At 42.7% G+C, this 26,065-nt stretch overlaps 3 protein-coding genes across 8 annotated transcripts in view; all 3 read right to left on the bottom strand.

The window, feature by feature from the left end:
• LOC118360802 (lysine-specific demethylase 5B-B-like) overlaps positions 1 to 1,237 on the bottom strand; it is a 38,060-nt gene extending 36,823 nt beyond the window's left edge. For all 5 annotated transcript variants that reach the window (XM_035740229.1, XM_035740230.1, XM_035740232.1 and 2 more), the window contains exon 1: positions 906 to 1,237. In XM_035740229.1, the coding sequence (XP_035596122.1) occupies positions 906 to 1,058 (153 nt within the window). In that variant the 5' untranslated portion in view covers positions 1,059 to 1,237. The remainder of the gene's footprint in view (positions 1 to 905) is intronic.
• A 4,453-nt stretch (positions 1,238 to 5,690) lies between these two features.
• Positions 5,691 to 10,832, bottom strand: LOC118360801 (tubulin alpha-8 chain-like). Its single transcript, XM_035740228.2, has 5 exons — positions 10,652 to 10,832; positions 8,927 to 9,152; positions 7,177 to 7,325; positions 6,349 to 7,029; positions 5,691 to 6,236 (listed from the first exon to the last, which is right to left on the bottom strand). The coding sequence occupies exons 1-5, from the start codon at positions 10,652 to 10,654 to the stop codon at positions 5,937 to 5,939; spliced, it is 1,359 nt and encodes a 452-aa protein (XP_035596121.1). The 5' UTR covers positions 10,655 to 10,832; the 3' UTR covers positions 5,691 to 5,936.
• A 1,533-nt stretch (positions 10,833 to 12,365) lies between these two features.
• LOC118360800 (kelch-like protein 12) lies at positions 12,366 to 24,326 on the bottom strand. 2 transcript variants are annotated; one of them, XM_035740225.2, is made up of 13 exons: positions 23,853 to 24,326; positions 23,044 to 23,281; positions 22,505 to 22,522; positions 22,156 to 22,309; positions 21,601 to 21,818; positions 18,659 to 18,808; positions 16,190 to 16,304; positions 15,957 to 16,063; positions 15,686 to 15,881; positions 15,356 to 15,514; positions 14,393 to 14,491; positions 13,901 to 14,087; positions 12,366 to 13,435 (listed from the first exon to the last, which is right to left on the bottom strand). In XM_035740225.2, exons 2-13 carry the CDS (start codon positions 23,224 to 23,226, stop codon positions 13,309 to 13,311), a joined length of 1,713 nt encoding a protein of 570 aa, XP_035596118.1. In that variant the 5' UTR covers positions 23,227 to 23,281; positions 23,853 to 24,326; the 3' UTR covers positions 12,366 to 13,308. The 2 variants fall into 2 exon arrangements, with proteins under 2 accessions (XP_035596118.1, XP_035596120.1); XM_035740227.2 differs by lacking the exon at positions 22,505 to 22,522 and having other exon boundaries at positions 23,853 to 24,325.
• Positions 24,327 to 26,065: the final 1,739 nt, after the last annotated feature.

The following is a 26,065-nucleotide window of genomic DNA, read 5'->3' as shown; positions in this document are numbered from 1 at the left end:
TATTAATGGTTTTTATTTCAGTTTCCAAAAAGGTCAACACAGGTAAAAAAAATAATATTTTCCGATAAATCGTTTAAGTTTAGGGTAAACCAAACAAGACTAATGAATACAGGTGATCCTTAGTTATGGGGAAGATAGAAGTTTGTCTGAATGACGTCATCAAAAACAACATTCAACAATAAACATCACTCGTCTCCGTAACACTAACCGTACGACTGTTTGGCTTTGGCATTACCAGTGATACATAGTCAATACATTTTTTAAGTTTTCCTGTTATTAACAATGTCTATTGTTTTCTCCCCTAACGACACAACTAGCCAATTTTGCAAGCTAGCTAGACATTAATTCCCACCTGCCAGTCAAGTTAGCTACTGTAACGTTAATGGACCATGTCAGTCTGTAGCTAGCTAATGTTATGTAAATGTACATTTTATTTATTGAAACGCTGTTTTAGGTAGTAGTAACGATGGCTCGTTTGTCGTTTTTACACTAAACTGGCTGATTTCGCTGACGGTCATTGTGCCAGATACTACTAGTTTGATCAGTCGTTAGCGAAAGATACATCTCACGACTCGTTAAAATCAGTTAGCTAGCTAGCTTGCCGGTGTTGTACCGTTTCGTTTTCAGTTAAGCACCAAGATACATTTTTACCAACGTTTCCCGTTGCTACACAAATACACTCCGCTGGTCAGGTAGCTAGCTAATGATATTAAAAACTAGCTAGATTATGTAGTTAGCTAAATAAACATTTGAATGATACACAAAAGAATCAGCAAAAAACCTTAATCCGCCATGTTGAAAATGTCCCTTTAAACCCCCCCAGTGTATGGTAGATGTCAGTCTTCTTGTTGTTAAAATGGTTTTAAAAATTCAGTTGAACCATTCAGCAACTCGACCACACTTACCGGAGGCGGGCGGACCTTACAAATGCCCGTTTTTTCCGCAATTGGACGGATCTTATTTATAAAAGCAAAAGGATCGGCAAATTCCTCCCAGCTTGGTTCGAAGACTGGGCACTCCGGAGGTGGCTTGAACTCGTCCGGCCGAGGCTGGGTCATCTTCGTGGTCCAATCTTAGAGCTCAAACACAGGTAGGCTGATCACAACAATGTCACCTTGCTATGGTCTGTCGGGAGGTCTATCCTTCTAATTTTCCAATGTCAGGTTCTCCAGAAGGCAATCGGGATCAACATACGAGGCAGTTCAGTCAAACACATACACACGCACAGCGAAACGAATGTTCTAAGGCAGTGACTACGTCCGCCTAAAAAAGTAGATACCATTTAGTTTTTCTAAAACCTCTTTATGTTTGCCAACTCATTTCTATGACCTTAGAAATCAACCCTACTTCATGTTTGACATTTTAAATCAATATGAATTACAGGATTTTATTACATGGATTGTGATTACTCTAAGATATAGTTCTAAAATTATTAAAATTTGTCATGCACACATGAATATATAAATATGCAAATACACGTTTGTTTTGACACACCATTGTGTTGAATTTAGTATACATTTAAAAATGATTATGTAATGTTGAAAAAGATGGAGGACATACATTATATATACAAAAGTATGTGGACACCCGTTCAAATTAGTGGATTTGGCCATTTTAGCCACACCAGTTGTTGACAGGTGTATAAAATCAAGTAGAGCCATGCAATCTCCATAGACAAATATTGGCAGTAGAATGGCCTTACTGAAGAGCTCAGTGAATCAAATTGATTTATAACTCCCTTTTTACATCAGCCGATGACACAAAGTGGTCTACAGAAACCCAGCCTAAAACCCCAAACAGCAAGCAATGCAGATGTAGAAGCACGGTGGCTTGGAAAAACTCCCTAGAAAGGCAGGAACCTAGGAAGAAACCTAGAGCGGAACCAGGCTCTGAGGGGTGGCCAGTCCTCTTTTGGCTGTGCCGGGTGGAGATTATAACAGTACATGGCAAAGATGTTGAAACATTCATAGATGACCAGCAGGGTCAAATAATAATAATCACAGTGGTTGTAGAGGGTGCACCGGGGCAGCACCTCAGGAGTAAATGTCAGTTGGCTTTTCATAGCCGATCATTCAGAGTTAGAGACAGCAGGTGCGGTAGAGAGAGAGTCGAAAACAGCAGGTCCAGGACAAGGTTGCACATCCGGTGAACAAGTCAGGGTTCCATAGCCGCAGGCAGTACAGTTGAAACAGGAGGAGCAGCAGCACGACCAGGTGGACTGGGGACAGGGACTTTCAATGTAGCACCGTCATAGTATGCCACCTTTACAACAAGTCAGTTCGTCAAATGTCTGCCCTGCTAGAGCTTCCCCGATCAACTGTAAGTGCTGTTATTGTGAAGTGGAAACATTAAGGAGCAACAACGGCTCAGCCGTGAAGTGGTAGGCCACACAAGCTCACAGAATTGGACTGGCGAGTGCTGAAGCACGCAGCACGTAAAAATAATCTGTCCTCAGATAAAACACTCACTACCGAGTTCCAAACTGCCTCTGGAAGCAACGTCAGCACAATAACTGTTTGTTGGGAGCTTCGGGAAATTAGTTTCCAAATCCAAGCAGCCGCACACAAGCCTAACATCACCATGCAAAATGCCAAGCGTTAGCTGGAGCGGTGTTAAGCTTGCTGCCATTGGACTCTGGAGCAGTGGAAACGCGTTTTCTGGTGTAATGAATCACACTTCACCATCTGGCAGTCTGACGGACGAATCTGGGTTTGGCAGATCCCAGGAGAACGCTACCTTCCCCAATGCATAGTGCCAACTTTAAAGATTGGTGGAGGAGGAATAATGGTCTGGGGCTGTTTTTTAGGGTTTGGGCTAGTTCCCTTAGTGAAGGGAAATCTTAACGCTACAGAATACAATTACATTCTAGATGATTCTGTGCTTCCAACTTTGTGGCAACAGTTTTTTATTTTTCAATTGAACCTTTATTTAACTAGGCAAGTCAGTTTGGGTAAGGCCTTTTTCTATTTCAGTATGACAATGCCCCCGTGCACAAAGCAATGTCCATACAGAAATGGTTTGTCGAGATCGGTGTGGAAGAACTTGACTGACCTGCACAGAGCCATGAGCTCAACTCCATCGAACACCTTTGGGATGAATTGGAACCCGACTGCAAGCCAGGTCTAATCACCCAACATCCGTGCCCGACCTCACAAATGCTCTTGTGGCTGAATGGAAGCAAGTCTAAATATACTTAAGTATATCAAAAGTAAAAGTATGAATCAATTTAAATTCCTTATATTAAGCAAAGCAGACGTCACCATTTTCTTATTTTTTAAAAATTTACGGATAGCCAGGGGCACACTCCAACACTCAGACATAATTTATAAAAGATGAATGTGTTTAGTAAGTCCGCCAGATCAGAGGTAGTAGGGATGACCAGGGATGTTCTCTTGATAAGTGCGAGAATTGGACCATTTTCCTGTCCTGTTAAGCATTCAAAATGTAACGAGTACTTCTGGGTGTTATGGAAAATGTAGGGAGTAAAAAGCACATTATTTTCTTTAGAAATGTAAAGTGAAAGTTGCCCATGGGGCACTCGGTTCACAACGTTGACATCACCATGGGGCACTCGGTTCACAACGTTGACATCACCAAACCGCTCACCCACACAAAGGACGTACATGTTGGTCTCATGTTTCTTAGGCTGAAATAAAAGATCCCAGAAATGTTCCATATGCACAAAAGGCTTATTTCTCCTATATTTTGTGCACAAATTTGTTTACATCCCTGTTAGTGGGCATTTCACCTTTGCCAAGATAAGCCATCTAACTGACAGGTGTGGCATATCATAAGCTGATTAAACAGCATGATCATTACACAGGTGAACCTTGTGCTGGGGGCAATAAAAGGTCACTGCAGGAATGTCCACCACTGTTGCCAGGGAATGTAATGTTCCTTTCTCCACCATAATCTGCCTTCCACTTTGTTTTAGAGAATTTGCCAGTATGTCCAACTGGCCTCACAAGCACAGATCATGTGTACCCATGCTAGGCCAGGACCTCCACATCTGGTTTCTTCACCTGCGGGATGGTTTGAGACCAGCCACCTGGACATCTGATGAATCTGTGGGTTTGCACAACCAAATAATTTCTGCACAAGCTGTCAGAAACCGTCTCAGGGAAGTTCATCTGTGTGCTCGTCGTCCACACCAGGGACTTGACCTGATTGCAGTTCGGCGTCGTAACCGACTTCAGTTTGTAAATTCTCACCTTCGATGGCCACTGGCACACTGGAGAAGTTTGCTCTTCATGGATGAATCCTGGTTTCAACTGTATGGGGCAGATGGCAGACAGCGTGTATGGTGTCATGTGGGCGAGCGGTTTTCTGATGTCAACGTTGTGAACAGAGAGCCCCTGGTGGAGGTGAGGTTATGGTATGGGCAGACATAGGCTACGGACAAAGAACACACTTGCATTTTATTGATGGCAATTTGAGATACCGTGATGAGAACCTGAGGTCCATTGTCGTGCCGTTTTTCTGCCGCCATCACTTCATGTTTCAGCATGATAATGCACGGCCCCGTGTCGCAAGGATCTGTTCACAATTCCTGGAAGCTGAAAATGTCCCTGTTCTTCCATGGCCTGCATACTCACCAGATAAAGTATGTAACCCATTGAGCATGTTTGGGATGCTCTGGATCAACGTGTACAACAGTGTGTTCCAGTTCCCACCAATATCCAGCAATTTCACAAAGCCATTGAAAAGGAGTGGGACAACATTCCACAATCAACAGCCTGGTCAACTCTATGCGAAGGAGATGTGTCGTGCTGCATGAGGCAAATTGTGGTCACACCAGATACTGACTGGTTTTCTGATCCATGCCCCTATCTTTTTTTTTAAGGTATCTGTGACCAACAGATGCCTATCTGCATTCCCAGTCATGTGAAATCCATAGATAGGGCCTAATTAATTTATTTCAATTGACTGATTTGCTTATATGAACTGTGACACAATAACATCTTTGAAATTGTTGCATGTTGCGTTTAGATTTTTGTTCGGTGTATCTGAAACGAGCCACTTACGATTTCCCACATGGCCGTTCTGGACTTCTGCCACATCAAAGCGTGCACACGGTTTTCGTGACGTTGTCAGCAAACCCATCTATAGTATTCTCTCAAATGATACTCCTCGCTTCCTCTCTCCTCGTCTTCTTCTCCAATGGGTTTTGAGAAGGAGACGAGGGAGGGCGGCAGGGATATGCATTGAGATCGTCCCATTGTTTACTACCGCGGAAGGATATTTTCAGGTGACTCCACCACTGCCGGAACTTGTTCTTAAAATAGCCCCGATGGAGTATTTTGATTGGATGTGGCCACTAAGTGGGCGAGCACTGAGGGGTTTGTAATCATGCATGATACATTGTAACAGTTTTGAGGCTAGTCACAAATTATAACGTTAGCGATCTTCGGTAGTCTATGCGCTCCACGGTAATGATCCATAGACCAGTAGCAACAGTCATCAGCTCACTGAATGCAACCAGCAATTGGTTACTGTTTATTATAAACTCATAATATACTTTTAGTTAACTAAATATAATCCCTTAATAAATTATTACTGAAACAGAACATGTCACCAGAATGTGGGTGAGGTTATACAGTCTACTCCAGGTAAAGCTTGGCCCAGCTGAAACATGTTCTTCATCATGAATTTCAATGAAATATGCTGAGAAAAAAACATCTTGCGCAATATTGTACACAGACGGACTTTATTCAGAAGCTGAAAGCCATTGCGATTGCAAAACATGGCACTTTGGAATTGACACATTAACAGGGCATTATTAAACAAGTGTATTTGGCTGTCCATACGCTTTTTACAACTTGTTTTGGTTCAGGGCAGGGAGATACAACAATGAATTGTTACAAATAGAAAGAATACAAAGAAGACGGAATAATACATTTTTAATAGACAGGGAGGACATCATGTTTCTTCGGTTCTTAATATTCCTCGCCTGCTTCATCATCATCAGATTCTGTGCTTGTTCTGCCCAGCTCTTCATAATCCTTCTCCAGACAAGCCAGGTCTTCTCTGGCCTCAGAGAACTCTCCCTCCTCCATGCCCTCACCTACATACCAGTGCACAAAGGCACGTTTGGCATACATGAGGTCAAACTTGTGGTCCAAACGGGCCCAGGCTTCAGCAATGGCAGTGGTGTTGCTCAGCATGCACACAGCCCTCTGGACTTTAGCTAGATCACCTCCAGGTACAGCAGTTGGGGGCTGATAGTTGATCCCAACCTGATAAGATGGAATAAGAAAAATAAATCAATTACTCCTTAGACCGAGGATGAAATTTAGTACTTATCTATTGCAATATAAATCATATGCGGGAGGCAATTATGTTCCTTACCTTGAAACCGGTGGGGCACCATTCCACAAACTGGATGGAACGTTTGGTCTTGATATTTTGAATGGCAGCATTCACATCTTTGGGCACCACATCTCCACGGTACAGCATACAGCAGGCCATGTACATGCCATGGCGAGGGTCACACTTGACCATCTGATTGGATGGCTCGAAACAGGCAGTGGTGATCTCAGAGACGGTCAGCTGCTCATGGTAAGCCTTCTCAGCGGAAATGATGGGCGCGTAGGTGACCAGGGGGAAATGAATGCGGGGGAATGGGACTAAATTGGTCTGGAACTCTGTGAGGTCAACATTCAACGCACCATCAAATCGTAGGGATGCAGTGATGGAGGAAACAATCTGACCGATCAATCTGTTGAGATTGGTGTAGGATGGACGCTCAACGTCCAGGTTGCGGCGACAGATGTCATAGATGGCCTCATTGTCCACCATGAAGGCACAGTCGGAGTGATCCAGGGTGGTGTGGGTGGTCAGAATGGAATTATATGGCTCCACCACAGCTGTGGACACTTGGGGAGCTGGGTAGATGGCAAACTCCAGCTTGGACTTCTTGCCGTAGTCAACAGACAGGCGCTCCATCAGCAGAGAGGTGAAACCAGAGCCAGTGCCTCCACCGAAGCTGTGGAAGATGAGGAATCCTTGCAGTCCTGTGCACTGGTCAGTCTAGGGAGAAAAACTATTGATCAACACTAGGGATGCACAATATATTGGCCTTAGCCAATATATTTTATATTAGCCTATATTATTAATATATTATGACTCAAATCCTTCCTTGGACTGTATGACAAAGATCAGGTCTTAATGTGATACCATTTTACGGATACGCTCCAGGACCCCGTCAATGATCTCCTTCCCCACGGTGTAGTGTCCACGGGCGTAGTTATTGGCTGCATCCTCCTTTCCAGAGATGAGCTGCTCAGGATGGTAGAGCTGCCTGTACATCCCAGTCCTGACCTCATCTAGGGGGGGGAAACAATTACTCTTCAGCAAATATAGGACATCAACAGGAAATGTCACCTGAATTACCACAATTGTTGATTTGCTCTTGGTTCCCAGTCCTGTGCTCAGATTCTTTTGTAGTCTGTAAAGCTGTACTTTGCGTCTTTCAGCAGTGTAATGTAGATGCACAATTTTCAGTGGCGTAAAAGTAACCAAGTAAAAATACTTTGAAGTAACCAAGTAAAAATACTTTGAAGTACTTAAGTCGTTTTTTGGGGTATCTGTACTTTACCTTGCTATTTCTATTTTTGACTACTTTTACTTTCACTCTACATCCTGATACATTTTCCTTGACACCTAAAAGTACTAATTTCATTTTGAATGCCCAGGCAACAATATAGTCCAATTCACGCACCTATCAATATAGCATGTTCTCATCCCTTCTGCCTCTGATCTAAAGGACTCACTAAATCAATATAATATGCTTGTAAATTACGTCCGAGTGTTGGAGTGTGCCTCCGGCTGTCCGTTATTTAAACGAAACAAGAAAAGTATGACAATTGTGTACTTTTTCCACCACTGACAATTTTAACAATCAGGATTTCTAGTATTTATTAATGTTCCATAGAACACTTGTAGATGTGTTACAGTGGAGTTAGTGTTTTGATTAATGCACACTACTTACCATATACTGGAGCTTATCAGCAGCCCCACCATATTATGTAACATGAATGTAATTATTTATTACTTGGCAAGGGCTACTGCAGGCAACTTGTCTGTACTTTGGAGCAGCATATGCTGCGTGTGGGCTTTCTTTATTAGTTAATTTTATTTGTTGTTGGCCCAGTTGTTATTGTTGTGAAAGTTTGGGGTGTGTATCATTAACAAACATTTAATTTATTCAACATTTTAAGATGTACTATGCAGAAATCATTCCGCCATTTCCTGTTTGCAAAAATTCTAATAGTTAGCATAATTTCAGTTTATGTGACAAAACAAGAAAGTATAGTGTACCATCTAAACCGCTGTGAAATATATTTTCCATAACAAAAAAATATTGTATTCTAGCTGTTTGAAACTGGTGTACAAAACCGAAAGTAAATGACGCAAAAACTAAACTTAAAAATGGGAAGCATAGAAACGCCGCACATGCAACAGATCTACCGCTTCTTAGACTTGCGTTCAATGAGAATGACCGATCTATAACTCCCATTTCTATGTTAATTTTGTTGGGTCGCCCAAAAAGTTACATATTTCAGCTTTAACTTAAACTTTCTTTTCATCTTTGTATCAATATTATACACCACCACTTACCAATTACAGCTGGCTAGGTCCACAAACACAGCAGTTTCTACTAGCTTTCCTGAGTCACGCTCACTGAAGAAAGTGTAAAAAGGGGTCATCACCGCCACCACCAATGGTCTTGTCGTTTGAATACCATGCTCTATCCAGCACAGGTCCCCGCCCACATGAATTCATTCCCAATTAGCACTCCTGACTGGCCCATGAGTATAGATATGCATTTACACTACACATGTGTAATCACACACACACGAAACATGGATGATGGATGGCGAGAAAGAGGAGAATAAAACAAAAGGTTACAATTGACTTTGCTTACCAACCACCGTTGGCTCCAGGTCCACAAATATGGCCCTGGGAACATGGCGGCCAGAACTTCCGGTGTGGAAAAAAGTGTTGAAGGGGTCAGTCCGGGAATTAGGCCCCTGATCTTCTTCATTGAACACTCCATCAGGCCCCACACCGTGTTCCAAGCAGAAGAGTTCCCAGCATGCATTGCCCGTCTGAACGCCTGCCTGGCCCACGTGGATGGAGATACACTCTCTCTGTTGGCCAAAAACAACAGCACGACTACTTTCTGTTCTTCAAATAGTCTGTCTGAAGTGGAAAATACACAAACAGCAAAGCCCATTTTACCCAGGTACTGTAAATCTGACTATATCAACACACAACAGTACAAGGAATTAAAGTATGCAGACATGTAGGATTTATTATGAACAACATTCCTGTATGTTATTTTTTTCTAATTTTGCTGGTTGTTTACAGCTCAGTAAGCACAGTCATAACTGAAGAGGGCTGAATTAAATGTTGATCGAAAAGGGCAAACCAGAAATAAATCTATCCAGGGAAAAATCTACATGTATCCATTACCACATGGTTCAAGTCATTAAAGGTGATTCCAAAAGTAGAGAGCAATACAGTGGCTCCAAATTTAAAGTAACGTGGCACTCTAAATAATGATCCTAAAGGTCCTGAACTCAAATAAGGTCAATGGATTTATTCCTTGATTGTCGGATTCCCACACACAAATTGACTCTAGCATTGGACTATACTCAGGGTTTTTTTTAGTCCAGGACTAGGCTTAATTTCTCTGGAAAACTGTACCAAAGTGTTTATAAGAAATCTGACAGACACATGTCTCAGCATGTCCAGATTTGTTTTCTTGGCTCTGGATCCCAGGGGGAGGGGATTCTAGGTTCTCAACAAGGTGGTAATCAACTGACATTTGAAAAGCAAGTGGCCTCTGTAAAATGTAACACTAAAATGCTGTGTAATAACACATTGTCACAAAGAAAAATAGAACTCCTAAATCGTGAATAGAAAGTCAATTATTGTATGAGGATGACACGAAAGGGGCTTCGCATGCTTGTTATACTTTGAATGGCTGATTCTTGAGAAAGCAAATGGCCTCTCTTTGGTAATCATGCATTGGCCCATAGACTGTACACTAGCCTACATTTTCCTTTATGTACACAATTGGTATAGTAAGATAGTGTATCACGACATTGCTTTCCTAGACTCTTGCCTAAATATAGGTAAAGTAGGCTGTTTTAACAAAATAATCTGCCATTTGAAGGTTAAAAACTTCATGAAAGTTTGTCAAGCATGTGACCCAACCAACTGCGTCTGCCCCATACCACCCACCTATCTGCTTCTTCACCAAGGCTCAACAGATTCCTAGGATTCCTCTCTTGCAGCCACAGTATGCATTCCCGCACATACTGCATTACATTGTTATAATAACGTAGTAACAAACGATAAACTTTATAAACGTATACATTCAAACGGAATGGATAGATGGTAGGACCAGGTTGAGGTTATGGACATAAGGCAATAAAAAGCGGAATGTTTTTCATTTTTCAAATGAAACCTCTCAAATCGTCGAGTAAAGGTTGAACATTACATTAATGCGTGAACATTACATTTGCCAATGAGGATGGCAAATATTAATAATAACACCGAAATTGGGAAAATTTACTTCCCGTATTTAGAATTTCAATGCAAAAAGTTAAAAATTAAGAAGTTATGTAAATTGCGCACATACCATTTCCCCCTGTCAAGATTCAGATGATTGAAGACGCGTAAAAACGGTTGAAATGTTTTATTCTCAACACACAGTAAAGGCGCAAAAACTTTTGCTCCAGCTCCGTCGACAAAAGACGAGTTACGTGTCTCCGCCAACACAGCAATGTCATGCACCAGTTGAATGCGAGGAGTGAGTTTATAGACTGGGTCTGCGATGCACACCGCCCACACACTACTGAAATACCTGAGCACTCTAGTCGAATTGTCATTGGATCCCAGTGGTGATGTGACATAAAAAAAAATGTGATGTTACTGAACTCAACATTATTTTAATATATGTGATTTGGTTCATACTCCATCTACAGTACCAAAAGTTTGGACACACCTACTCATTCAATGCTTTTTCTTTAAGAACAGCTCAAATAAGCAAAGATAAATGACAGTTCCATTACTTTAAGACATGAAGGTCAGTCAATGTGGAACATTTCAAGAACTTTTAATGTTTCTTCAAGTGCATTTGCAAAAACCATCAAGCGCTATGATGAAACTGGCTCTCAAGATGATCAATGGAAAAGAAGAGCCAGAGGTAATTCGGCTGCAGAGGATAAGTTTATTAGTTACCAGCCTCAGAAATTGCAGCCCAAATAAATGCTTCACAGAGTTCAAATAACAGACACATTTCAAAATCAACTGTTCAGAAGAGACTGCGTGAATCAGGCCTTCATGGTCAAATTGCTGCAAAGAAACCACACCTGCTTAAGTGGTGACAAGGTCTGCGATTTATTTAGAATTCAAGGCACACTTAACCAACATGGCTACCACAGTGATACGACATCCCATCTGGTTTGGGCTTAGTGGGACTATCATTTGTTTTTCAACAGGACAATGACCCAACACACCTCCATGCTGTGTAAGGGCTATTTGACCAAGGAGAGTGATGGAGTGCTACATCAGATGACCTGGCCTCCACAATCACCTGCCCTCAACCCAATTGAGATGGTTTGGGATGAGTGAAGGAAAAGCAGCCAACAAGTGCTCAGCATATGTGGGAACTCCGTCAAGACTGTTGGGCTTCCGAGTGGTGCAGCAGTCTAAGTCACATCTCAGTGCTAGAGGCGTCACTACAGACCATGGTTCAATTCCAGGCTGTATCACAACCGGACATGATTGGGAGTCCCATAGGTTGGAGCTCAATTGGCCCAGCATTGTCCGGGTTAGTGTTTGGCCGGGGTAGGATGTCATTGTAAATAAGAATTTGTTCTTAACTGACTTGCCTAGTTATTTTAACACTTTTCTGGTTACTACAGGATTCCAAATGTGTTATTTCATAGTTTGTCTTCACTACTATTCTACAATGTAGAAAATAGTCAAAATAAAGCAAAACCTTTGAATGAGTAGGCGTGTCCGTTACTAAGCACTAATCAAGGATCACAAGACTACACCATCTTTTGGGAAACACATCCCTGCCCCCCGAACAACCTCCCACACCCGATAGTCCCACAGTAGTGGCATTCCACTTCTGACATCAATGCAGCTAGCTTGGTGATTAGCCCAACCAGGACTCAAACCCGGGTCCCTGCGAGTGTGACAGTCAGTCCAACAACTTAGCCATTAAACCAAGAGGTCCGAAACCCTTGACAAATTCACTGGGCTTTTACTAGAGGTCACAACAGTTCACTTCAACATCGAATTCCATATTGCATTACAGGAATAACTGAAAACAAATAAAGTCATACATTATCACAATGTTTATTCACTTTTTCAAGTAACAACAAAAGACTCCTCAGGATTTTGTACTTGCCCCGAATAATAGAAGTCAAGTCATTTTGCTTGTCCAAACAAATCCACGATGGACAAATGCATGCACCATATGCACATCTTCAGCGGAGTCAATTGCAGGGGACAGAGATTTTGACAAGATGACAGAAACAGCAAAAGAGCAAGGAACCATCTGCAGTCCACAATACAATTATGGTGCTTTCCCTAAAATGTCATTCATTTGAATATCTTTGATACATTGAAAATAACGACTGTCAGGTAAATGACAATTCTTCAGTAAGTGATTTGTTTCTAAAAGCGCTTTATACAGAATTACAAAATCTACAAAGGGTTTACTGTCTGACTGAAAACATGGCATATGCTAAATAATCATCATACTTGATGGCATGACAACAATCACAGTCCTAATGAGGCATCATGGATGTTCAGTTCAATGTGGGCCACAAGGGCATAAGGCATATAGCAGCAGAAAACTGGAGTCTCTTGTTTCTTCTGCTCCAACGGTTCATAACATAAGTAGAGAAATATATTGCACTTTAAAAGATGAGTCAAATCTCACGGGTAACCACGGCAACAGCTACCACAAAGTGTGTCATGCGACCGAGTGGGTTGGGATAGATGTCTTCTTGGAAGCAACAACTGTTGATGAAGAGACTGAAACAACTCTAATCACTGTTGTACACCCCCTGTCCCTTATCACACAGATGTAACTAAGCTCAGATGAGAAAGTCTGATGAATAGAATCAAGAGACTTCCGGGAGGACATATAGCACACTGGCCTCCAAGTGAATAATCCCTCTGTCGCTCCATAGTAGTGGCACGTAAATATCAGATTCAGGACTAGATGACTGCCCTCCTCTGCTTCACCCAACCTTTGAGGTTGTTCTGAGGTAAATCTCACTTCTCTCGGAGGACACACACTCCTGCATCACAGCGCTGTGTGGCCATGGAGGTGACCACCTCCCAGCTGTCAATAACAGGGTCATAACACTCGATACTGCTCAGAAGGGAGTTTCCATCATACCTAGAAAGGGCAAAAGAGTACAGGGGAGTATAAACAATATATCATATGGCTGTGTTCAATGACATAAGTCGCATGCTTATCGAGAACTGGACCATAAGGAGATTGCATTCATGATTCATTACAATTTTATCTAAGCAATAATAATATATATCAATTAAGAGTCATACATAATGTATATTAATGATCCCTTCAGTATCTCTTAATACTGAAGTCGGTTGCAGAGCCGTGGTCGAGTGATAACACTCCCGGGTCTATGCACATGTACAACGCTTAGCCGGAGACAGGGGTTAAATCCCTGTGTCCTCCCTTCACTCTGAATCTCCTCTTCACCTGTCTCCCTCATTATTTCTCATATGTCTGTCATTGAAAGCAATAAACATATGAAAGGAAAGTGAATTTACACTTTCCTAAAAATAAATGTAAAAAAGATTAAATTCTGAGCAGGGTTGGGATGTTTAGGCTTACCCAGCTATGGCGTAGAGTCGTCCCCGGAGGACGGTAGCTCCTACGTAGCAGCGGGGAGTGGTCATACTGGCTACCGTGGTCCAATAGTCAGTCCTAATGTTGTAAACCTCCACCGAGTCGAGGTGCGCTGTTCCATCGAAGCCTCCTACCACATAGATGTGGTCATTGAGCAAGGCTACACCGGCCCCTGTAACAAAGGGATACAGAGGCGGCAGGGTAGCTTAGTGGTTAGAGTGTTGTTCAAACCCCCGAGCTGACAAGGTACAAATCTGTCGTTCTGCCCCTGAACAGGCAGTTAACCCACTGTTCCTAGGTCGTCATTGAAAATAAGAATTTGTTCTTAACTGACTTGCCTAATTAAATAAAGGTTAAAAATATATATATATATATACAAAAATAAGAAAAAAAGAGTATAGGTCCTTCAGGCATAGCCATATGTAAAGAGCCATATTGTATATAATCTATACAGCCCTCATACTTTGGAGTACTCACCTGAGCGTTTGGTGGCCATGGGGGTAACATTCGTCCAATGACCTGTGTGAGGGTCATACCGCTCCACTGAATTGAGGATATTCAATCCGTCGTACCCACCTGCAATAAATTACATACACTATATGACCAAAAGTGTGTGGACACCTGCTCGTCAAACATATCATTCCAAAATCATGGGCATTAATATGGTGTTGGTCCCCCTTTGCTGTTTTAACAGCTTCCATTATTCTGGGAAGGCTTTCCACTAGACGTTGGAACATTGGTGCGGGGACTTGCTTCTATTCAGCCACAAGAGCATTAGTGAGGTCAGACACTGATTTTGGGCGATTAGGCCTGGCTCACAGTCAGCGTTCCAATTCATCCCAAAGGTGTTCGATGGAATTGAGGTCAGCCCAGTCAATTTCTTCCACACCGATCTCAACAAACCATTTCTGTATGGACCTCGCTTTGGGACATTGTCATGCTGAAACAGGAAAGGGCCTTCCCCAAACTGTTGCCATAAAGTTGGAAGCACAGAATTGTTTAGAATATCATTGTATGCTGTAGCTTTAAGATTTCACTTCACTGTAAGGGGCCTAGCCCGAACCATGAAAAACAGCCCCAGACCATTACTCCTCCTACATGAAACTTTAACAGTTGGCACTATGCATTTGAGCAGGTAGCGTTCTCCTGGCATCCGCAAAACCCAGAATTGTCCGTCGGATTGCCTGAAGCGTGATTCATCACTTCAGAGAACGCATTTCCACTAAGCTTGTCCAATGTCAATGGAGATTACATGACTGTGTGCTTGATGTTATACACCTGTCAGCAACGGGTGTAGCAGAAATAGCTGAATCCACCAATTTGATGGGGTGTCCACATAGTAAGGATCTACACTAAGGTCAGTGGGGGAAGTGGGAGATATTTTAAATATTTATACACCAACACCATTACAAACTTAAACCAAACCTCTTTAATACCCACCAAGACAGTATATAAGTCCACTAGCAACCACCAGGCCAGCCCCTTCCCTGGCTGTCTGCATGTCCCCAAGCATGCTCCACTGGTCAATATTGGGGTCATATCTTTCCATGCTGGTGTGACGGCGGCTACCGTCAAAGCCTCCAGCAACATAGATCATATCTGTGGGCAGAAAAGTGAGAAAAGAAATGTTCCAACAACTTTTTGAAAGTCTACATTAGAAAACACTTGCAGGGTTTTGTTACACCTGAGGTCAGTCAAACTCACTTCAGTGCTATTTGTTTTTGTAAACCCCATGACAATGAGGGCTGTCAATCAGAGAAGATCCTCTACCTCCGAGTGTTGTCGCCCCGGCAAGGCCACGCCGTACATTCATAGTGGCGACGGTGTACCAGACACCATCCTCGTCTGCCGTGTAGTCCAAGCACTCCACCGAGCTAAGCCGCGATCGACCATCGTAGCCGCCAATCACATACACACGGTCATTGAGGGACACGGTAGCTACATAACGCCTTTTCCGAGCAATGTTCTGTAAAAACATGCTTGGGATAAGTTAACCATGATCAGAGGGCCAAAATATTTTATTTTAAAAAATGATACTTACAGGTAAAAAGCTCCACTCCTGAGTTTTAGGATCATACTTCTCAACGATATCTATAGGGGATTGTTGACTGCCAAATCCTCCAATAACCAACAGGACCTCCTTGGCACCTTGACAGAGCAACACGGTAATCACTTTTCCCACATGAATAAGGTAGTAACTTCCACTAAGCTTGTCTTGTATCCCTATTATTAGGACAAGAAAAACAATCCAAAAAATAGAGGTCAGTACTGTACCTAATCTGGCTTGGGTGCGTGGCCCCTGCATCTCACTCCTCAGCTCTGGTCTAAGGTGGAATTTCTTGGCCTCATCCACAAGGTCTCGGCAGGGAAGACTGCATCGAATAAGGGGCTGGAACACATCACAACATATACAGTACTTTATCAAGACAGTAATAACACCTCTGCTCAACACTTGAGGCCTGTTTCCCAGACACACACCATAAATCATTCTCAATGGAAAATTTCCATTGAAAGTGGATTTCAAATCAAATGTTATTTGTCACGTGCCAAATAGAACAGGTAGACCTTACAGCGAAATGCTTACTTACAAAGCCCTTAACCAACAATGCAGTTTTAAGAAAATAAAAAAAGTAATAGATAAGAAAAACTAATAATTAAAGAGCAGCAGTAAATAACAATAGCGGGGCTATATACAGGGGGTACCGGTACAGAGTCAATGTGTCAATGTGTGGGGTCACCAGTGTCGAGGTAATAATGTACATGCAGGTAGGGTTATTAAAGTGACTATGCATAGATAATAACAGAGAGCAGCGTAGGGGGGGGTGCAAATAACCTGGGTAGCCATTTGACTAGCTGTTGAGGAGTCTTATGGCTTGGGGATAGAAGCTGTTTAGAAGCCTCTTGGACCTAGACTTAGCGCTCCGGTACCACTTACCGTGCGGATCAGAGAGAACAGTCAGTCTATGACTAGGGTGGCTGGAGTCTGACAATTTTTAGGGTCTTTCTCTGACACCGACTGGTATTGAGGTCCTGGATGGCAGGAAGCTTGACCCCGGTGATGTACTGGGCCGTACGCACTAACCTCTGTAGTGCCTTGCGGTTAGAGGCCGAGCAGTTGCCCTACCAGGCAGTGAGGCAACCCGTCAGGATGCTCTCGATGGTGAAGCTGTAAAACCTTTTGAGGATCTGAGGATCCATACCAAATATTTTCAGTCTCCTGAGGGGAAATAGATTTTGTCATGCCCTCTTCACGACTGTCTTGGTGTGCTTGGACCATGTTAGTTTGTTGGTGATGTGGATGCCAGAAACTTGAAGCTCTCAACCTGCTCCACTACAGCCCCGTTGATGAGAATGTAGTCCACAATCATCTCCTTTGTCTTGATCACGTTGAGGGAGAGATTGTTGACATTGCACCACACGGTCAGGTCTCTAACCTCCTCCCTATAGGCTGTCTCATCGTTATCGGTGATCAGGCCTACCACTGTTGTGTCATCAGAAAACTTAATGATGGTGTTGGAGTTGTGCCTAGCCATGCAGTCATGAGTGAACAGGGAGTACAGGAGGGGAACTGAGCACCCACCCCAGAGGGGCTCCTGTGTTGAGGATCAGCGTGACGGATGTGCTGTTACTTACCCTTACCACCTGAGGGTGGACCGTCAGGAAGTCCAGGATCCAGTTGCAGAGGGAGGTGTTTATTCCCAAGGTCCTTAGCTTAGTGATGAGCTTTAAGGGCACTATGATGTTGAATGCTGATATGTAGTCAATGAATAGCATTCTCGCATAGGTGTTCCTTTTGTCCAGGTGGGAAAGGGCAGTGTGGAGTGCAATAGAGATCGCATCATCTGTGGATCTGTTGGTGCGGTATGCAAATTGGAGTCGGTCTAGGGTTTCTGGGATAATGGTGTTGATGCGAGCCATGAACAGCCTTTCAAAGCATTTCATGGCTACAGACACGAGTGTTGCGGGCCAGTAGTCATTTAGGCAGGTTACCTTAGTGTTCTTGGGCACAGGGACTATGGTGGTCTACTTGAAACATGTTAGTATTGCAGACTCAGACAAGTAGAGGTTGAACATGTCAGTGAAGACACTTGCCAGTTGGTCAGTGCATGCTCGGAGTACACGTCCTGGTAATCCGTCTGGCCCAGCGGCCTTGGGAATGTTGACCTGTTTAAAGGTCTTACATCGGCTGCAGAGAGCGTGAACACACAGTCATCCGGAACAGATGATGCTCTCGTGCATGTTTCAGGGTTACTTGCCTCGACGCGAGCATAGAAGTTATTTAGCTCGTCTGGTAGGCCCGTGTCACTGGGCAGCTCTCGGCTGTGATTCCCTTTGTAGTCTGTAATAGTTTGCAAGCCCTGCCACATCCGACTATTGTAGGAGCAGGTGTAGTATAATTCGATCATAATCCTGTATTGACGCTTTGCCTATTTCAGGGTTCGTCGGAGGGCATAGAGGGATTTCTTATAAGCTTCCAGGTTAGAGCCCCGCTCCTTGAAAGCGGCAGCTCTACCCTTTAGCTCAGTGCGAATGTTGCCTGTAATCCATGGCTTCTGGTTGGGGTATGTCACTGGTGCTTCCTGCTTTAATTTTTGCTTGTAAGCAGGAATCAGGAGGATAGAGTTATTGTCAGATTTGCCAAATGGAGGGCAAGGGAGAGCTTTGTACCCGTCTGTGTGTGGAGTAAAGGTGGTCTAGGCCTATGTTTACATCATGTGACCGTGTGTGGTCTAGCTGCCTCACCTCTGAGTCAATGACGTCTGTGATATAGCGAGGAGTGAGCAAAGGCATCCGCACATGCTCCAGCATCTCCGATAAATAAATCTCCCTCTCTTTCCTATTGTGTTTAACCCAATTCAACACTGCCTCAAATACAGGCTCCTCTGAGTCCACCTGCAAACAGAGACAACATGTATTCACAACCACACACCTTGACAACAACATGCTTGTTGTAATAACGGAAATCCCAAAGTATATAACTACTCAAGGCCAAAAATGCATTCACTCAATCACTGATTTCTCCAAATGACTGAGATCAACTTCACTTCAAGAAGAACAAGTCAAAGTGACAGTTTTAATTAATGATGATGTAGATAGTTGACTAAGACAAATGGTTACAAAAATAACAGAAAATTGTGCCTCTGACTTAACTACAGTGCCTTGCAAAAGTATTCACCCCCATTGGCGTTTTCCTATTTTGTTGCATTACAACCTGTAATTTAAATGGATTTTTATTTGGATTTCATGTAATGGACATACACAAAATAGTCCAAATTGGTGAAGTGAAAAAAATAACTTGTCTAAAAAAGAATAATAATTTAATTTTAAAAAATGGTGCACGCATGTTTTCACCCCCTTTGCTATGAAGCCCCTAAATAAGATCTCGTGCAAACAATTACCTTTAGAAGTCACATAATTAGTTAAATAATGTCTACCTGTGTGCAATTTAAGTGTCACATGATCTCTTCTTATTAAATACTTTTTTCTTTACATAGTTGAATGTGCTGACACCAAAATCACAAACAAATTATCAATGGAAATCAAATTTATCAACCCATGGAGGTCTGGATTTGGAGTCACACTCAAAATTAAAGTGGAAAACCACACTACAGGCTGATCCAACTTTGATGTAATGTCCTTAAAACAAGTCAATGAGGCTCAGTAGTAGTGTGTGTGGCCTCCACGTGCCTGTATGACCTCCCTACAACGCCTGGGCATGCTCCTGATGAGGTGGCGGATGGTCTCCTGAGGGATCTCCTCCCAGACCTGGACTATAGCATCCGCCAACTCCTGGACAGTCTGTGGTGCAACGTGGTGCAACATGATGTCCCAGATGTGCTCAATTGGATTCAGGTCTGGGGAACGGGCGGGCCAGTCCATAGCATCAATGCCTTCCTCTTGCAGGAACTGCTGACACACTCCAGTCACATGAGGTCTAGCATTGTCTTGCATTAGGAGGAACCTAGGGCCAACCGCACCAGCATATGGTCTCACAAGGGGTCTGAGGATTTCATCTCGGTACCTAATGGCAGTCAGGCTACCTCTGCCGAGCACATGGAGGGCTGTGCGGCCCCCCCAAAGAAATGCCACCCCACACCATGACTGACCCACCGCCAAACCGGTCATGCTGGAGGATGTTGCAGGCAGCAGAATGTTCTCCAAGGCATCTCCAGACTGTCACATGTGCTCAGTGTGAACCTGCTTTCATCTGGGACAGGCACAGGGCGCCAGTGGCGAATTTGCCAATCTTGGTGTTCTCTGGCAAATGCCAAACGTCCTGCACGGTGTTGGGCTGTAAGCACAACCCCCACCTGTGGACGTCGGGCCCTCGTACCACCCTCATGGAGTCTGTTTCTGACCGTTTGAGCAGACGCATGCACATTTGTGGCCTGCTGGAGGTCATTTTGCAGGGCTCTGGCAGTGCTCCTCCTTGCACAAAGGCACAAAACCTGTTTCAGTCTTCCAGAGATTTGAGACTGGGACGGAGGTTCACCTTCCAGCAGGACATTGACCCTAAGCAAACTGCTAAAGCAACACTCGAGTGGTTTAAGGGGAAACATTTAAATGTCTTAGAATGGCCTAGTCAAAGCCCAGACTTCAATCCAATTGTGGAATCTGTGGTATGACTTAAAGATTGCTGTACACCAGCGGAACCCATCCAACCTGAAGGAGCTGGAGCAGTTTTGCTTTGAAGAATGGGCAAAAATCCCAGTGGCTACATGTGCCAAGCGTATAGAGACATACCCCAAGAGACTTGCAAATGTAATTGCTGCCAAAGGTGGTTTTACAAAGTATTGACTTTGGGGGGGTGAATAGTTATGCACGCTCAAGTTTAGTTTTTTTGTTTTATTTCTTGTTTGTTTCACAATAAAACATATTTGCATCTTCAAAGTGGAAGGCATGTTGTGTAAATCAAATTATACAAACCCCCCAAAAATCAATTTTAATTCCAGGTTATAAGGCAACAAAATATGAAAAATGCCACAGGGGATGAATACTTTCGCAAGCCACTTTAAGTGTATATTACACACATTTTGATCACAAAAACCGTGACAAGCAAAAGTCCTTTGAATGAATTGGTAAACTACAAATCAAGTCCCATGGTTACAATTATGTTTTTATACAGCAAGATATGCCCTGTGCGGTTAAACACGGGAATTTCCAGAGCACAAAGGTATACTTAAATCAGATTATTTTCTCCATAATTTCAGAGCCAGGTAAATCTGCAAATGGGGCCCCATTAATAGAGATTACTGCAGGTCTACACTTGCACCTTTTCTTTCAACTTCAGGTTTTTGAAGGACAATTTGAGACTTGTGAAAAGTATCCCCTTGAGCATTCAAAGAACTGCGAATAGAGAAAATATGCATCTGAGGCAACATGACTGTGTGCTCTCTGAATTCACAAATAAATTCAGTACACTATTCGACTTTGGTAACACTTTACATCAATCTGCTCTTATATCTGTAGTAACACCATAATTACACTAGTAACATTGTATTAACATATTGTTACTTAGTACTTAAGTAATTGTAGTTTAATTGCATAGAAATTGTTGTAATTACAAAAACGCAACTCCATTAATATGCTATTACAAGGCTACCTAATGAAACAACGATTAATACTATCGTAATTACAGCGTTACGACAAGTATAATAATACCTCACCAAATCCACTTTACTTACCTGGATTTCATCACATTTAACTAGTTTTTCAACCTCGTTCTGGCTGAGCAGCATAAACTCCTCATGTTGAACCACCTCAGGGAAGTGCTTCTGGGAGAAGAGTTCAGCGGCCTGCATCAGGTCAAGGCAATTGTGGGTCTCCGCAAAGTCACGAATGCCCAGGCAGTTTGTGGGATCAAGCTGACTATCCAGAAAGTCACAACAAGCTCTTTTTACTCCTGAGGAATACAAAGAAACATATACACACATTAAGTGAGTGCAGTACGTTCATTTTGTAAAATAATGTTGAAGTATTTAATTTGCTAGTTTGTCTCAAGTAAAAACTTCTTGACAAATTAACAATGTTTCCACTATATTAGCAATACAATATAGCCAGTTATATTGCACAAACCTAATAAGGGAAGATGATGGGTGTGCATTTCCTTTTACGAAAGAGCAGATTTAGATTTAACTGACATACCGGTATTTTATTCGACAGAGTAAATACAGTGGATGAACAGTAAAGTGCAATGGGGTGTCCAATGGTTCTCATTATTTTTACATTTCTCAACTTACCTTTGAGCTGCAGCAGACAGGCAGCAGGAAGCAGTTCCTGGACATTCTCCACTGTGACCAAAACAGTCTCTGTGTAAACAAAGTCCAGCAGGATCTCCATGGTGGACGCAGTCAACCCCTGGATGTCTACAAAGGATTTCCCTTTCTCTGACAACTGCAAAAGCACAACGGCAAAGACAGACACATCAGTTTAAATGACTGGTTAGTAGTCGCTCTTGCCAGACACAGGGCACTATGCACTCATTGCAAAAAACATAGGCCTACTGATTCCTTGTGTTTACTATTTGTCATACTTGTGTAGGCAGCTGTGGATTATAGTCAGCTTTGTTAGTAAAAGAGCAATGCTCACCTGGGGATTCTTAGAGAGCTAAAAATGTTAAAGGAAAGAGAAACTAGGTCAACCGAGCTACAGAGAAATAATTAGCATTGGACTATTTCTGCTATGCACTTTCATTGCTGTTTTGTGTTTGGGAATAGCCTAATATTTGAGGTAGGCCTATATAATCCATTCGCGTTTTTATTAAGCTATAAATAACCAGATGGCAGTCACACTGAAAGACATATTGCTCAAGGAAATGAATATCAGTTTAATTTTAGCCTACAAAAATCTTAGCTGGGTTCTAAGCACAAGGGATACGTAGAAACTCTTTCGGGCATTGTCAACCTCTGAACCAGTCAAACAACTATTACCTGTCTCTTTCTGCATACAGAGAGAACCACCAGCAAACGTATTTATAAAGTTATTATCGCTGATGACACTGATGATCAGTCATCATTGGTCTTTTGTGGAAGTGCTGTCTCATATGTGTCTATCTAGGACTAAATGAACTCCAGTCTTGTGCTTACTTTTTATTTATTTAACCATTATTTAAATAGGCTTACAGTTACCTCGCTGGTGAACATGGCGCAGAAGTAGTCACTGCAGGCTGCCAGGACAATACGGTGTACAGGAAAGTCGGTATTCTCCACTTTCAAAGTGATATCGCAGAGTGTGTTGCTCTTACGAAGTGCGTTCATGGCATTGAGGATGGATTTGGCATGGGAGTTGGTCATGATGTCTTTGGGAGCCATTGTACTGTACTTAAAGAGTTCCTCAAGTTTCAAGAATCTCAACGTGCTGCAATATCTGGCAAAAAGACAAAAGCGTCATAGTTTGGAGGCGAAGTTGCAAAGATGTCAAAGTGATGACAAATTATATGGGATCTCAACCACTGATGTTCGCAGCTGCTCGCTGTGCAGGCAAAATACATTAATGTACATTTATTACAGTGAACAACATCAATATAACTAGATCTATTAGAAATCACTGCCCTGTCCCACACAGGTGACCCGGGTTCAAATCCAGGTGGTCGCATTGGTGCCTTGACCTGGATTCACGCAGCTAGTAAACTTTCCATTGTTTTGGCTAAACTGGCTTATATCCAACTTGAGTTGAATTAGCTTTACTTTAGCCAACGACTTTAAACAAGATGTCACATTATAACTCTATGTAACCATTGGCTGGTTATGAAAAGGCCAAATAGCCGCGGCTAACCGTAGCTAATTAACTAGCTTGCTACGAGTTATGCTAGCTGGCTAGCTACATTTCAAATATTCACAAACTATGGGTAAAAGGTTTGAACGAATGTGACAGGTCAACTATCAAACAATCAACACGAATGGCACACCCAATATCAATCAATAAAAACACAACCCACCACCTAGCTAGATAGCATTAGCAAGCAGATCAACTAGCGAGCTTGTTTGCTAGCTAACTCCAATGGCACAAGACTAGTCCAGACGTCCTAGTCACATTGGAGGATGTCAAATGTGATCCATGGTAGCGTGTGACTTCCTGCAATAGTGTGGGCTATTGCTCATTCTTTTTTCTAATTACTAACGTAAGCTAGCGGAAACAAAATATTAATGTCAAGAATGCTGCAACAACTGTATCTAGCTAGCCAGCTATCCGCAGTCAATGTAGCTTTAGACAAAAACACTATACGTCACATACGTGCGCACACCTCGAATGTGCATTTTTAACAATTTAAAGTAAACTCTGAACCACTGCAAAAAAAACTCAAACACTGAGGATTAAAACAATAGGAAAACGTTTTTCCTTAATCACAAATTAAGCTACGAGTTTTTTTTATTTACTGTGACAGCCTGCTTGAAATAGTTGCGCTCGATTTAGACTACCGGGGGCACCGACTCAGGATAGGTGGGGTTTCGACCTTTATGAATGGTGCCAAAAGTGCAACATCGTGCACCTCATTTGATTTATAATTTTTTATTATTATTACGTTTCAAGAGAATATTTTGCCCCAGGGATAGTTTGATTGTGATACAAATATTTGTAAATGAACTTGTGGATCTACATTTCTGACATATTGGCAGATTGAGCCATGCACGTTTGCTCATCCATTTGACACAGTAAACTACCATTTACAAAATATAATATACGTTTGTGAATCCTGTTATATATTTTATTCAGAAACCAAGGTGTATGTTTGTCAATCTTGGTCCGATAGGCCCATAGCATAGACGTTTTAGGCACCACCCCCGTTATTGGACTGGATTTGTTAGCCTCATTCCTGACAGTTCAGTAATCTATTTTACTAGATAGGTAGGCCAATGTCAAGAAATGCCATACAACACTCCTTCCGTGGCCTCCAATTGCTCTTAAACGCTAGTAAAACCAAATGCATGCTTTTCAACCGTTCGCTGCCTGCACCCGCACGCTCGACTAGCATCACCACCCTGGATGGTTCCGACCTAGAATATGTGGACATCTATAAGTACCTAGGTGTCTGGCTAGACTGTAAACTCTCCTTCCAGACTCATATCAAACATCTCCAATCTAAAATCAAATCTAGAGTCGGCTTTCTATTCCGCAACAAAGCCTCCTTCACTCACTCCGCCAAACTTACCCTAGTAAAACTGACTATCCTACCGATCCTCGACTTTGGCGACGTCATCTACAAAATAGCTTCCAATACTCTACTCAGCAAACTGGATGCAGTTTATCACAGTGCCATCCGTTTTGTTACTAAAGCACCGAATACCACCCACCACTGCGACCTGTATGCTCTAGTCGGCTGGCCCTCGCTACATATTCGTCACCAGACCCACTGGCTCCAGGTCATCTACAAGTCCATGCTAGGTAAAGCTCCGCCTTATCTCAGTTCACTGGTCACGATGGCAACACCCACCCGTAGCACGCGCTCCAGCAGGTGTATCTCACTGATCATCCCTAAAGCCAACACCTCATTTGGCCGCCTTTCGTTCCAGTTCTCTGCTGCCTGTGACTGGAACGAATTGCAAAAATCGCTGAAGTTGAAGAGTTTTATCTCCCTCACCAACTCAAACATCTGCTATCTGAGCAGCGAACTGATCGCTGCAGCTGTACATAGTCTATCGGTAAATAGCCCACCCAATTTTACCTACCACATCCCCATACTGTTTAATATTTATTTACTTTTCTGCTCTTTTGCACACCAGTATATCTACTTGTACATGACCATCTGATCATTTATCACTCCAGTGTTAATCTGCAAAATTTTAATTATTCGCCTACCTCATGCCTTTTGCACACAATGTATATAGACTCTCTTTTTTTCTACTGTGTTATTGACTTGTTAATTGTTTACTCCATGTGTAACTCTGTGTTGTCTGTTCACACTGCTATGCTTTATCTTGGCCAGGTCGCAGTTGTAAATGAGAACGTGTTCTCAACTAGCCTACCTGGTTAAATAAAGGTGAACTAAATAAAAATGAGGGCGGGGATTAGCCTATTTTGATTTTGTGGCTGCGCTATCTAGTGGAAACCCAGTACACCAGTCTGTGGCCCGTGACGTACCCAAGAAAAACGTGACGTGACTAGGAAAAAGAGGTGAAGGAACAGCGCCCTCTCAAATCGAACAGTAATCTG

Source organism: Oncorhynchus keta, chromosome 28 (assembly GCF_023373465.1).
Source record: "Oncorhynchus keta strain PuntledgeMale-10-30-2019 chromosome 28, Oket_V2, whole genome shotgun sequence".
NCBI lineage: Eukaryota > Metazoa > Chordata > Actinopteri > Salmoniformes > Salmonidae > Oncorhynchus > Oncorhynchus keta.
Note: the sequence above shows the minus strand (reverse complement) of the source record. Positions and strands in the feature narration are given on the sequence as shown.